This window comes from Cinclus cinclus, chromosome 17 (genome assembly GCF_963662255.1).
Source record: "Cinclus cinclus chromosome 17, bCinCin1.1, whole genome shotgun sequence".
NCBI classification, from domain to species: Eukaryota; Metazoa; Chordata; class Aves; order Passeriformes; family Cinclidae; genus Cinclus; species Cinclus cinclus.
The window spans coordinates 5,583,663-5,597,840 of record NC_085062.1 but is presented as its reverse complement, the minus strand read 5'-3'; the positions used below and the strand labels follow the sequence as shown (position 1 = coordinate 5,597,840).

General features: G+C 45.3%; 2 protein-coding genes across 7 annotated transcripts in view; both read right to left on the bottom strand.

Moving 5' to 3' along the window:
- On the bottom strand, positions 1-5,687 carry PUS1 (pseudouridine synthase 1). Of its 2 annotated transcripts, XM_062504231.1 has the most exons (6): positions 5,598-5,687; positions 5,077-5,301; positions 4,080-4,217; positions 3,638-3,740; positions 2,684-3,381; positions 1-630 (listed from the first exon to the last, which is right to left on the bottom strand). In XM_062504231.1, exons 1-6 carry the CDS (start codon positions 5,685-5,687, stop codon positions 580-582), a joined length of 1,305 nt encoding a protein of 434 aa, XP_062360215.1. In that variant the 3' UTR covers positions 1-579. The 2 variants fall into 2 exon arrangements, with proteins under 2 accessions (XP_062360215.1, XP_062360216.1); XM_062504232.1 differs by lacking the exon at positions 5,598-5,687 and having other exon boundaries at positions 1-627; positions 5,077-5,296.
- Positions 5,688-10,613: 4,926 nt separating this feature from the next.
- Positions 10,614-14,178, bottom strand: part of ULK1 (unc-51 like autophagy activating kinase 1) — a 77,348-nt gene continuing 73,783 nt past the window's right edge. For all 5 annotated transcript variants that reach the window (XM_062504496.1, XM_062504499.1, XM_062504497.1 and 2 more), the window contains one exon: positions 10,614-13,836. In XM_062504496.1, coding sequence (XP_062360480.1) covers positions 13,781-13,836 — 56 coding nt within the window. In that variant the 3' untranslated portion in view covers positions 10,614-13,780. The remainder of the gene's footprint in view (positions 13,837-14,178) is intronic.

Below are 14,178 nucleotides of genomic sequence, written 5' to 3'. Positions count from 1 at the left end.
CATAAAGGGATTGAATCCACAACCTTGGCATTTTTAGCACCACACTGCAACTGAGTTAATCTCAGGGTCACGCATGTTATTCCATAACATGGAATGATAACCATCCATAACCACGGATGACATGAAAAATAAAAGCTTAAAGATTCAATTTAAGTAAAGGTAAATCATTAAAAAAAAAAAGCTCACGAAGTCATAACTTCATAACAGAAGAGTATATTAAAATGATTTTCCCCATCTTTATGTAGAGATTATACATATTTAAAATGCTATTTTCCAAGCAAACATAATAAAAACATTATTCAAATAGCAATTAAGATATCCTGCATTTCAAGATTTTTTTAGGAAGCTACCTTCCCACTACACTGTTTTCAAGTATATCAGTCAGGTGAATTGGTCAGTGGTATAAAAAGCTTCTGTTTTTTCTGCTGCACTGTCTGGCCCACCTAGTTTCTCTTGGGCATCCAGTCCTCGTTCTGCAAGCACATAAACTCCTGTTTCACTGGACTCTTGTATTTAGAAAGGCCACTTTTTTTGTAGGCAAAGGGAACTGCAAGCAGCAAGAGTCCCACATCCAGCCACTCAGTCAGAATCATCTCCACAACCATCACTGGCTTCAAGATCGCTGCTCTTCTGCAAAGCAAAACACAAAATGGTTTGTCAGTGTTGCATTTATATCCACAGACTGACCTAAATCAAAGATACTGACTTTAAACTTCCCCACAAGTGTAAGAAAATAGTCCTGAACCCCAACTTCATGGTTAGACCCATCTATTGTAGTAAACATCTGTAGTGGTAAAGATGCTTCTTGTAACAAAAAATGTGCTTTGGATTACAATTACCAGCAGAGGAAATTTCTTCTCACTTACATTTACCACTCCATAATTCCAGCCTGCAGTATGTAGGAAACTTAAAACTGGGACAGCAACATGAAATGCTGATATTTAAAATAAATGCAGGTGAGACAAGTTAAATGCTTTTTTATGCAAGTCCCTCAAAAGCTAAGCTTGTTACATTGTCTGAAGATTCGAGACTTTTGTCTGCTGCAGAGAATTTATGTCCATCCTGTATTGCAGATAAGCCAGGGCTCAGTAATACTTGTTTAAAAGTGAAGTCAGTTGCACAAGGTAGTGCCAAGGAAAAACTACAAATGTTAGAAACTTACAATGAGACCGAAGTCAGAGTTCTTCTCTGGGAACCACTCCCTCAGGAGTAAAGCAATATGGTGCAATTAACGTGGGGGATTTTTTTTTTTAATTAAGTGCTTTGTCTGATATGACTGATATCAAAGTATTTTTATAAAGAGAAGCCAGCATAGTATATATTTACAGACTGTATGTCTGTAGTTACCCTTTTTTATCCCTCACCACCACTCGCTGAAAACACCAAATCCCACAAATTTAACACCAGCAATTTAATATCCTACTACAAAACAAATTCCAAGCCACTCACACAGTTGACTTCATACCAGCAAGCACAGCTCACTGAAGTGCAAACAGCCTGCAAAATCTCAGCAGAGTCTGTCATATCATGCCTTATTTATCCTTCCCAGACAGCTTGTGCTAACTGTGATGCCAAACCCAAACTTGGTCGGGTCTATCTGCAGGGAGCAGAACCTGCCTCCTTCCAGGGATATGTGGATATGTCAGGGATTGGGAACCTGGCAGCACCAGGTCCTGCCAACACCACCAGGTAAAGGACTTTGAGCCACACGGTCTTTTTGGGTCCCATTTAACCAAACTAACAGCGTTTTTGCTGTGATCTCCTGTCACAAATACCCCTCTCACATACCCAGAATTCAGAAAAAAATTACCACAAGTACAAAAATAACCCTGAGAAACTCATGGTATCTTGCTTGTACTATTCAACAAAGTTGTAAGTCTTACATTATGTGATGAAACTGTCTCTTGAACTCAAGCAAAAAAATGGCAGACATAATTAAACCAAATATTCTCCATTTGCTACACAAAGTAAAGCTAATTTTAAAGATTCTTTTTTCAAAGGCCATTATTTTCTTCAGAGTTGCACTACACAGAAGTTTTAGCCCTGCCCATCATTCATCCTTCAAGGAGTTGCCAGCCTTTAACTGAAATTTCCTTTTCAACAAAAATGTATTCTACACCTTTGTTGTATTGCACCTTACAGCTCACAGGAGTTCCTATTGACATAAATCCAATTCCAAAATATCACAGTTACTCAGAAGTTGTTCTGATGGCCTATTTTGAGCTCATGGCAGATTAATTTAAAAGATCTGGTCCTAAATTTCCCTGATCCCAAACCTTATCTAGTAATAAAATGAGAATTAGCCCAAAATCAGAGAACACAAAAAGCCAGTAGGTATTTAAAGCAAAATTGTCAGCCTGAAACCTAGACTCCAAACATTTTCACAACAGCAAAGGCTGACAATGTGTCCACAATTTCTGCTGCCAGTTTATGATTATGCAAATTGCTTGTGCTGAAAGCTTTCCTTCCTGCTCAACTACTCCCTGTAAAACCCTGTAGAAACGATGCTTTGTACAGTTCATTCCATTATTATCAAGTGCACAAACAGAAAAGATTATACACATTTCATATTCCAGATGGCTGTCACTTCCACGGCATTTCATGGAAAACAAAAACGTTAGGAAGGAAAGAGCAGTTTCAAGTTGACAGCTACCATTTGTAAAATAACGGCTTCAGTCATTACCTTTGCATTTTTGTTGTTAGTTTGCATCTCAACAGCAGACGAGTTGAAGTCATGAATGGGGAGGGTGTTTAGCCAGTTTGCCATGGATTTCTCCTCCCTCTCTGTGTTGATAATGGTAGGATAGATATACTGCTCTTTGAAAACAGCAATCTTCTCTTCCTCCTCTGTCCACTCCAGTGGCTCATGCAGCCCATCGTTCCCAAAACGCCTGTTGTATTTTTCAAAGTGTACTTTCTCCAAAACCAGCCCGAGTCCTGGGGCTTTGGGGACATCAACCTTCTCCTCTCCCCAGCTACGTTCCATGATGGACTCAGCAGCATAACCTTTCACAATTGCTATCACCAGGCCAATCATTTTCCTGATCTGGTGCATCATGAAACTCTGGCCTTTCACTTTGATCACTGCAAATTCCATGTTTTCCCTGACAAAGGGCTCTCCACAGTACATCTCCATGATGTACCGCTTGGCACTGGGGTCCCTGGGGCCCTTCTGTGATGTGAAGTTGTGGAAGTTGTGTGTCCCTTTGTAGCAGGCCAGCAGTTTATTGACCCTTTCAAGGGTCTCTCTGTCCAGCCGATAAAGCTCTTCCTGCACTTCATGGTCCTTATGGGCAAAGGCAAATGTTGGCAGCATGTAAGAGTAGGTCCTGGCATCACATTTGTTCTTGGAGTTGAATCCCCCGGTGACTCTCTTCAGGCCTGGATTTAAAAGTGACATTAAGTTTTTGAACCAGGAGGTTACAGACTGATTTTTATCTCACTACTACCAACAAGAATATTTTTTAAACAAAATACAAACAAAAATAGATTTGTTCAAAAGAACCCCAATTTCAAGCTAACAGAAGTGTGTTAAAACTAAATCCCTTATAAGTAACATATAATGGTAAGGGAGAGACCTTCTGCAGGAGAAAGCCTTTCTTAAAAGTATTTTCTATGCCCATTTCAGTGTTCTTACCCAGAATTCTGATGTGAGAAGGGAGATGATTATTGATCTTTTCTAGGATGTCATCTATTAGCCTGACTTTCAGTGACACAATCTGTCCAGCTGCAGACACACCCTGTAAAAACCATACAACTAGGTCTCATAATAAAGATAAATAAATAAATAAATAAATAACAACAGGTCATTTTTTATAATAAAATAATAAAAGTAGGCCATATAATCATGCACTTTGGAAGCTCTAGGATAGCACTTGCAGAATTGAAGTAGCTGAATAACAAGTTTCTTTGCTTGTACTTTAATTTAATAGTGAAAAAAAAGAGAAGTTTCAAGCAACATTCACTGTAAATAGCACTTGCTGCTGGATCTCCTTCTAAATAATGCTTTGCCAGTCCATCCCAGCAGCAGAGGTGTGAAAACCCCAGAGTTTAGGAAAGCACAGCCCTGCCCAACCTACTTTATCTGTTCGAGCACACCGCTGGAAAGACATCTTCTTCATATCTTCCCCATGGTTTTCTGGGATGCATCCTGACTGAACAAGGGCAGAGACTAGGTCATCTTCAATTGTCTTGAACTGTGAAGATCCCACGTTTCTCTATGAGGCCATATGTAACAAAAATAAGAAACAGAACAAATCGCAATTACTGGATAAATGAAGATGGAATTTTCATTAATCAAACATTGTTATGAAATTCTTTTAAAGTCTTTCCTTCACAGCCTTAACAGCTATTATCTAGTAAGTCCAACTGTATTTTACCAGAGTGTTAATAAAACATCATTCTGATTTAGGTGTTACTGCAGTGGCAAGTAAGGCTCATTTCTAATTTCACTGTGCAGCATTTCTGGAGGTTTTTGATGATTCTTTCAACTGCATGAACAGCACCAATACTGTCCCAGCACCTGCAAGTTAACAGCTGCTGCTCCAAACCCAGCCTCTGCAAATTTTTCTTCTAGAAATCAGATTGGGTTCTTTTGCTCAGTTCACCTGATGTGCCTGTAAGCGTGCGATTTACTGCTGGTGAAAAAAACTCCTTTGTGGTATAAGCACGAAAGACTCCCTTCCCTGTCTGTGTGCAAGATTGTCAGTTATGCCCTGGAGATTTTGAAGTATTCTTTAAGTGTATGGAGCCTGCAGTACGTGGAGAGGAGCAGCAGATGGAGCAGGATCACCCTCTCGCTGCCAGCTCCGTGCCACAGACCACCCTGCACAGGCAGGTCTGGCGCTAAGAACAAAGCACTGTCCCTAGAATCATCACAGATGCACCACTGAATTTCTAAAATTAAGTCACTACCAAGCCATTTGAACCCATTCATACACTTCCCCTGCCCCGGTTTTTCACACTGCAAATGCTGAACTGTTTCCCTACCCAGGCACTCTGACTAAACCTAACGGACTCCAAAACAAACTGGAAAAAAAAAAAAACCTGGAAATGCTGCTTTGCCAAACCACATACTTGCATGCCATGGTAGCCTTTCCCTGAATATGCCATCAACAGCACAATCTTCCTCTTGGGTGACTTCTTATTCTGATCCTCTGCATCTTCCTCATCCGCATCGCTTTTCAACCTTTTGTTTTGATGCCCGTTTTCTTCCAGCCTTTGAACCACCTCGCTGCTGCTGTTGAGTCTCTTTGTCGGGCTGGCAACCGCTGCTATCAAATCCTCAGCCATTGTAAGAACCTGCAGAGGAAACGACCGCAGATGGGACGAGCACGAATGGCACAAAACTCGGGGAGAAAGCGACGGCTCCATCCCCGGGGCCGCAGAAGGGAACAGCACATTAACAAGTCGGAGGGAGGAAGAGCGAGCATCCCTGTCCCCCCCAAGGCCGTGCCAGCGTTCCCTGGAGGAGGCAGGCAGGGCCTGCGCTGCCTGGACACCCGGCGGGCCGGCTGACAAGGCCGGCGGGGCGAGCGGCGATGGGCCCAGCCGGCCTGACCCCGGAGCGGGGCGGAGCAGGGCCCGGCGGTACCCACGCTGCGCTGCCGCCGCCACGGCCCGGCGCACGCCGCGCTCCCCGGGGAGGAGAGGCCGCAGCTCACGACACGGAGCCCCCACCGCAGCATCGTCTCCGGGATCACCGAACGGGAGAGGCCGCGCCCGCCGCCCTCAGCCCCGCGCCCGCCGCCGCCGCCGCCACTTACGGGGGCGCTGCGCAGCGACGGCACCGCGCGGGACGCGGCCGTGAGCGGTACGGCGGCCGCGCGGGGACACGGCGGGCAGGGCGAAGGCGGCGGGCGCCGTGAGGGCAGCGGGGCGGGCTGAGGGAGGCGCCGTCCGTACAGCAAACACGGCCCTTCCCGCATCTCCCTCGGAGCGCGGAAAGGGATGGCGCGTAGAGCTCCTCTGCTCCGGGGTTCCCAGTCCGGAGAGCGAGCCCTGCTCCAGTGCTGGCAGTGACCAGGGTGGGGGTATTGCCCTGCTCAGCCCCGCATCCCAAAATTGTCATACTGTTAAATCGCGGAAAAGCAGGGGAAAGGCAAACTAACGTTCGGGCGGTATGTGGTGGCTGTGTAAGTGAAGCAGCCCGTTTTTCCTTTTCCGTGGGGAACGGGCGCTGACAGCACTGCAGTCCCAGTGAGGCGAGCACAAGGCGGGGGAATAGCTCACAGGGCACACAGGTCTGCAGCAGGAGCTCACGGTTCCCTTCCCACAGGGATGCCTGAGGGATCGGTCCCCTTCTCCACACACCTTCTCTCATGTCAAGCCATGGGCACCTCTTGCTCCACTTCCCCTCAGGTTTTCCTCCAGCCAGTTCGCTCAAGCAATCCTTGTGCTCCTGTTTTGTGCAGCCCTTACCAGGCCACACAGCATGTACCTCCCAAAAAGCCAAATGCACCTGGAATAGGTTTTTGTTCCCGTGCTCTGTAGGATGGAGCTACCCAGTGGAGACGTAGGTTCCCTGGCATGTTGTGGGATTGTAGGAGAGCTCCATTTATCCATACAGATGGAACAAGGAAAAGTTGACACTTCCAAGAGGGCCAGAGTATCACAGGCCTGTTTTTTCAGCTAATAAGGGGAAGAAATGCAGCACGTCCTTTTTTAACTGACACTTCAGAGTTATTTCAGGAGTGGGATGGAGCAAAGGGAAGATTCATCATAGGGTCCCAGCTGCACTTTGCTTAGAGAAGTGATAAAACTTCTGCCCATCACAGTGCAGCGCTGCTGCCAAGGGAAACAGGAATACAAATTTCTCTAACACTGCAGCCAGGGTGTCTGAATCTTTTTTTGCCTCATTTCCTTAGGAAGTGGAGCTTATGCAGTTGGCCTGTCTGTCCACTACATCCCTTCCTCATCCTTCCCTGGCCTGATCTCTGAGTTTGGCTCATTTCAGTAAATGTGAGAAAGGGAAGAAGGCACCAGTCAGTATGGAAAACAGTGATGGGATAGGAAAAAGACTTGCATGGATATCTCATGAGGGAAAGAGCTTTGGTGTCCCAGCTCCTTACCACTTCTAAGACCAGCCAAGAAGCTTCAAAACAGGCAGCACAAGCTGTGTTCTTAACCTGCCACAGCACACACTACCTCTTCCTTTTTTTAACTTACCTATTTTATCTTGAAGCACCTATGTATCATTTATCTTCTCTATCCTGCTACCAAAAGCAAGCAGAAATGGAAGTGGCTCACCCGAGCTGTCGCTGCTGGTGCTTTCTGGGACAGACCCTCCTCGAGTTCGCTCTCACTGAAATCAGCACCGTCAAAGCTCTGTAGGAATCAACCATGTGCGGCTCACACACAACCGAGCTTTGTGGAGCAGCCAGCAGAACGGCTGCAGAACGGAGGGGTTGCCTTGTGGTTTTTTGTTTGTTTGTTTGTTTGTTTGTTTGTTTGTTTGTTTGTTTGTTTTTCGGCAGTTCTTTTAATTCTCGTGACGATGTCGGTGCCGCTCTCGCCCCAAACTGCGCGGCCGCCTGCAGATGGGGCTCTGGCAGCGCGCACCGCCACCTCCCTGCCGTGTCCCACAGCACCCACAGACAGCCCTGGCCCCACAGCTGGCACCTCTGGCACTGCTCCCACTCCTCCCAGCCCGGGGACACTGCGGGCTGTCCCCTCCGGCCGGCAGAGCAGGGCCCCACTCCAGCTGGCTGTCCCCTCCCTGAGCAGCCTGTTCCTGCTCTGCTGTGGCAATGTCACCCAAGCAACTTTCTCACCTTCCTCCCCCAGGCCTGCTTTGAAAAACGAGGTATTTATTTCAAGAGGATGCGCTTTCAATTCACAGAGAAATAAAATTTATTCTAAATCAATAAAAAAGGCTCCAAGGAAACACTGTGTTATGAAAGATGCTTCCTTCCAACTGTTTTCTGTTAAAGAGAAGGAGAAAACAGCTAAACTGATGTTTAGTGAGTTTAAGGACTTTGCTGCACGGCACTAGAGGTTCAGGAGATACCACATGTTGTAGTTAAAAGCCATTTACATCCATGTTGGGAACGGGTGACAAGCTGAACTCAAGGGACAAAGAACACCTTATGCTGCTCCCCCCAGCAGTTGTGTACTGGGCATTAGTGGAAACATGAAGAAAAACTGTGCACATTTGGGAACTCGGTTACACTCTGTCCATGGTAAGGGGAAACCTGTGTTTGACATATGCTTAAGCTCCTTCTTAGAAATACACTATTTAACATGTTTCATTCAAATCCCTTGCCAGGTTTCATCTCCCAGGAGGGGGGGAGGTGGTTGTGGTTCTATTGTCCCTAAAAAGGCTGTTTTTAGAAAGAAATGTCCCAGGGAAGTTTTCATCTCTGCACTACGTGCCATTCCTCACTCAGGGAATGGCACCCATGCTTAGTGCTACATTTATGGAAATAAATCTAAATAAATCCAGCTGCTAGCATTTCTCTGGAGAGCATTAGCTCCTGCCCTGCAGAGCTATGCCAGGGTTTTGTCTCCCTGCACACAATCCTTCCCTCCCTGGAGTGTGAGGTGACCAGGCACAGTGGGCCACTGCAGAGAAGCCAACATCAAATTAGAGATGCTCAAACCAGAGAGCTCAAACATGCTGTGAAGGAGTTAACTGCTCGTGAAATAAAGCTTTAAAAGAGCTGGAAGCAGAATAATTGATCTTTGTATGGCCTTGGTTCAACACACACCCACCCGTTTCTGCTTCCTTGATGTCACTGTCACCTCTGATCTTTCAGAGTTGAATGAGTGTGTTTTTGCTGACGTACTTATCAACAACTAAATATAAAATGCAGGAACAAAGCCAAATGCCCTGGAAGAATTGCTTGGGTTTGTTTTCTCCTAAAATCAACAGCAGCATGACGCTACAGTCAACATCTAGAAAGTTGTGCAATTTCCACTGGTGCTTTTGAACTGTCCAGGTCCCATGGTTCAGTGCTTTTACAAGAGACTGTGTATTTCTGTTGTTGAAGTTTTCCCAGCTAGCACTTTCCCCTCTGCTCTGCTGCCTGTGAAAGAGTCCCATGAATTCAGCAGAGAGTTCTCTGTCTACACTGGCATGTGACACAGTGGTTCACCTTTCATTTGGCTGGTGTTTTCACCCGAACCTTTGAGATTCTTAATGGGCAGCTTCAAAAGAAACCCCCCGCCTCTTACCCTCAGCATCAGAAACTTTTACATGTATATATTCTGTACTACTATCCCATGCTGCAAGGAACAAAAATACACAAGGGTTTTCTACAAAAGGGAAAAAAATGTTAAAAAAAACAAGAAAACCCCAAACCCTTAAAAAACAAAAAACCCAAGTGTCCTGAGCTGTCAAACTTTAAGAAACAGCAGCATTTATAATTATTCAGCTCTAACCAGCTTTCCAAAGGCTGCCCTGGGGTCTTGCCCAGGTTGTGCACCATGTTTTCATTACCAGAAGTGCAGTTTCTGAGTTGTCCCCAGCCCTGACAGTGCTGCAGCTGTGCAGGGAGAAGGGATCCACCGTCCCTGCATGTGAGTCAGCATCAACAAGCACCCAGCGTTTCTAGGCAGGAACATTCTCACAGAGCAATTGCCTGGGATGGGAAAGGCAGGGGCAGGAAACAGAGGTTATAAACAGGGCAGAGCAAGAAAAAAAAACAAACAATTCCAGCTTATGGTAAATGATGATTTTGTAATAAGATTTTTCTTACGAAAAAACAACACTGTGCAGTAACTGTGGGGTGATGCTGCATCACACACAGCCTGGTGGGCAGAGCTTTCCCCTGTGATGCTCATAGGCAACAATAACACAAACACAGAATTCAGCAAGTGGAGTTTTGGGAAATGTTTGGTGGAATTATGATATTTGTATTCTCAAAGTTTACAGCTGCATTGCTGAAATTTCTGCAAGAATGGAAGGACTGGATTAATTAATTCAGCACCTCTCCCACATCCCAGACGTAGGGTTTAGCTTTTCCTCCTAGAGTATTCCAATCCCAGAACTGGGACCTGTCCTGCATCTGAAGTCAGGACTAACACTCTCAGCACCCTCATTGTCCCTTTTGCCATGTTCAATGACTTTTTTGCAAACCTATGTGGGCAAGAGAATTCTAAGCCTACTCTGTTCAAAAAAAACCAAAATTGCAATGAGTACAAACACAGCAGGAAAATATTTAAAATACTCAAATGTTATCATGATATCACACTTCAAGTCCCTTTTTTTTTGTTCAGCAACAAGCTTGCTGATTCTGACAGTGTAATCCTACAAATACTGAAATATGGATGGAATTTAAGGTGGAATTTAATCCAGCTGTCTGGGGAGGGGTCTGCTATCAACTTGTGACAGTTCCTAACCACTGCAGGAGGAGAGGGTAGGTAATACAGACAGAAAACCCAGGAACTACAGCTCCCACCCAGCAACTGGCTTCAAGTTTCCCAAATTCACAGGCTTCACGTGGATTCAGGCAAGGTGGCTTTTCTGCCCCAAGCTTCACCTGCTGTGCTAAGGGCACAGAAAACTGCCCTTTTTTTCCCCAAAAGTCAAGGTCAGTAGAACCACCTGCCTTAGAAAGGCCTCGCTCAGATGCCACATGAACTGGGATCACAAAGGACTGAAAAAAGACCACTAACAATTTCAAATCAATTTTATTGTCTTAAATCGGTGTTGTACAATTTAAAGCCCAAAAAAAAAAAGTCACACAAAACACAAATAAAAAATGTTGACAAAGTATCAAGCATTACCTTATCAAGAACATCATCATACGCTCTCACAAACCTGAAGGTACGTGTAATTAGACTGAGGTTTCTTGAAATCTATTAAAGACGCCAGACACAAATGCTGCAACAGCAACAAAGCCATGACAATAGCAGGTGGACTACACTAGCAACTTCAGCAATGGCTGGGGGTTGGTTTTTGGGGTGTTTTCTTTCTTTTTTTGCCTTTTTTTTTTTTTGCATACCTTATTGTCTACAAAGCAATAAATATTTCTCACCAAAAAAGTTGGTTTCACGCTACATGCAGGTAAGATAAAAAAGAAAGTCACCAAAGTGATGGCAAAATAAATCACCTGTCAGATTTTTCTTTTCTTTTTTTTTTTTTTCCTCCCCTACTTTTGGGGTTATTTTATGTGGGTTTTTTATTATTTTTCTTTCATTTTTTTATTTTATTTTTTTTTTAATTCAAGCACAGTGGCTAAGTTTCAAGTATTGAGAGAAAAAAACCCCTATATATATATATATATATACACACGTTTGTGTTTGTGTGTGTATCTCTACCCATGCACACACATACACACACACACAGCCTTGCATGTATATACACAAACACATACATATATACCGGTTGTAGGTCTGTAAACCACAATTTAATTTTTTTTTTTTTTTTTGGAGCAATATATACTTGTATACATTGAATGTGGACGATTTTGATACATTCAAGTAATGAAGCACAGCTGGAAGGTTAGTGCTGAGCTTGCCACACACACACACACACACACACACTGCTCACTGGGGCATGGCAGAGACGTGGATCCCAGGCTGGGCTGGGTCTCTCCTGGCCAGGAGCCCCTGGGGGCTGTGCTGGAGGCTCTGGGGTGCAGGGTTTGGTACTGCAGAGTCAGTCCTGGCTTGGTGCTTCCACACTGCAGCACAGCCCTTTGCACAGCTGGACAAAGCCTTACAGAAGCAGGCTGGGTCTCCTCGGCATTCCTGTCCACAACAGGCTGGGGGTTTGGTTGGTTGTTTCTGTCTTTTTTTTTTTTTTTTTTTTCCCTTTTTTTCCCAGGCACAAGCACAAACAGCCACAGAAGCAGCAGACTGTGAGCCAAATATTGAAACATTTGTGAAAGCTACACTTAAGCTTCTCTGGTCAGGGCAATTGGAAATATTTTTAATTTTCTTTATTGGCACTTCTGCTCTGTGAACAGAAACACCCATGTTGCCAAATGCAGAGCCAGCTCCAAAGCCTATGAAGTTGCTCCTGAAACCCTTGTAAAGTATCACACTGAATGTGCCAATCTTGAGAGGAAAAAAAAGCAATGAGGACTTAACCACCATGTGCAAAGTATTTTTAGATCCCCAAAAACTAAGCCTGAGGTTTCAAGTTGCTTTCAAAGATGCGTTTCTGCCCAGCGCTCCCACAATACTGCCACGACTCTGGAACGTCACACTCATGCTCTCACAGACAGATGGAAGGCAGGCAGCTCTCCTCTCACACATGCTCACAGCACCCAAAGCCTCAACCACAACTCCAGCCACTTGCACCCGCAGTCACATTTGGCTACAGAGTCTCCTTGAAAGAAATGCTGAACATGAAACTGAACACTACCGGATTTCTTTATAAAAAAAAACAAACCAACAAACAAAAACAAAGCAGCAAATAACACTTCTTTAAAAATGCGTTTCCAAGTGGGTGGGATCCTAACGCCTGTTCTTCAGCTCTTAAAAAGCATGGAGCTTCGTAATGACTGTCCTTAAAAGAACATTTAAATAAAAAACAAATCTTGGTACTGCCAGACTGTAAGTCAGCTTTGCCTGGTGTGGAGGAGGAACAGCACAGACTCTGCAGTGCTCTTTGCCTCACACTCACGAGATACAGTACAGTTAAATACATACAGTTACACACAAACCATATCAATATCAATATATATTCACTCTTAGGAATACATATTAATATACGCACACACGTAGTGCAATAAAACAACCAGGAAGCAAGGAAAGGAATAAAAAGAACAGCATTCCTAACAGTCGTGATGTTCCTGGGTTGTTGTGTGATGCAAAGTCAACTTCTAAAAGTTCCCATAGTGTGTAAAGTGCTCCTTTGATTCACAAAGCTAGTGTTTTCAGTTTGGGGGGCTCCAGGGAAGGGGTCATTGAGCCAACAGCTGAAAGCAGGACAGAGCTAGTGCTTCCTCCAGGTAGGTACGTGCTGACAGGCCACGAGTCTTTCACACTGATCCCACTGAGCCGGGGGACCAAGCGAGGAACGGATTCATTTTGGCTTCTTATGAACACAGGAGTGTGATGCTTTCTACTGCCCTCCTGTTTCCTGCACAGCCCCTTTCCCTGCCTTGTTTGCCCATCCAGGCAGGCAGACAGGGAGCCCACACAGCAGCCATGAGATTTCCAAGCTTCCCAGCAGCTGCACATCCTCTGCCTCACGTGGCAAGTCTGTAGAGGTGGGAGCTAGTTCACAACGCCAACTCCCTCCTCACCAAGCACTCCAAGGTCCTCTCCAAACACTCCAAGGCATAAACACAAGGAGAAAGGACAAAGGAGAGAGTGGAGGGGAGCCTCCAGTTTCCAGGGAGCTTGAAGATGCCTGGCTCTCAGCTGGGAAGGGAAAAGTACACAGACTGGCCTTTATGTCTGAACGACACACTCGGACATCAACTGAAGCCAGCAGTTTCAGCACATCCATTGCCTGCAATGGACACAGCACTGGAATACCCTGTTCTTAAGCAAGCGGGATAGGCAGCAGTCTTATCCTTCAAAGTGCTGGGAAGAAGAAGACTTCTATCCTTCACCCCCTCTGACAACGAGGGAGACCTTTCCACATCAGCTATGTCTTCACCCCGGCCTTTGGGCAGGGAAGTATTTGTGCTTGCTGCAGTCACACGTCCCCACAAAGGAATCTGAGTCTGTGGAACAACTTCCCAAAACGTCCAAAAACAGAACAGTGAGCAGTCCATCCTCCAGGTGTCCTACTGCCAGAATGGTTTCCCAGCACAGCACAGGCTGATGGGAATAAAGCAATCAGCTGGGACGAGGTGTGTGAAGGACAACACCACTGAAATCAGGCACAGAACCCCGAGAGCAGAGCTGATAGCCTGCGCTCGATGCACAGCTTACCTGGGGAAAAAACACAGCACAAGCAATCAGCTTCTCACTCTCCTGTCAATGTAAACACCACCACTGGAGACTGAACCAAACAGGGAAAATAAGACAGTAGAATTTCAACAAATCTAACCAGAACTTTGAGAATCATTACCAGTGAAGACCTGACCAGGAACACCCTGCTGGGAAGGGACAGGTCAGAGGGTTGAACAGTCAGAGATCTGAGAGCAAAAACTGGGAGGCAGCAGATCTGACAGAGGTATCACCATCCTCCAGGAAGAATTCATTCACTTCCTGCTATTGGAGTACCTTTTGCCAGCAGGCAAAATGGTTCAGGATCTCAGTGCCATTTGCCAT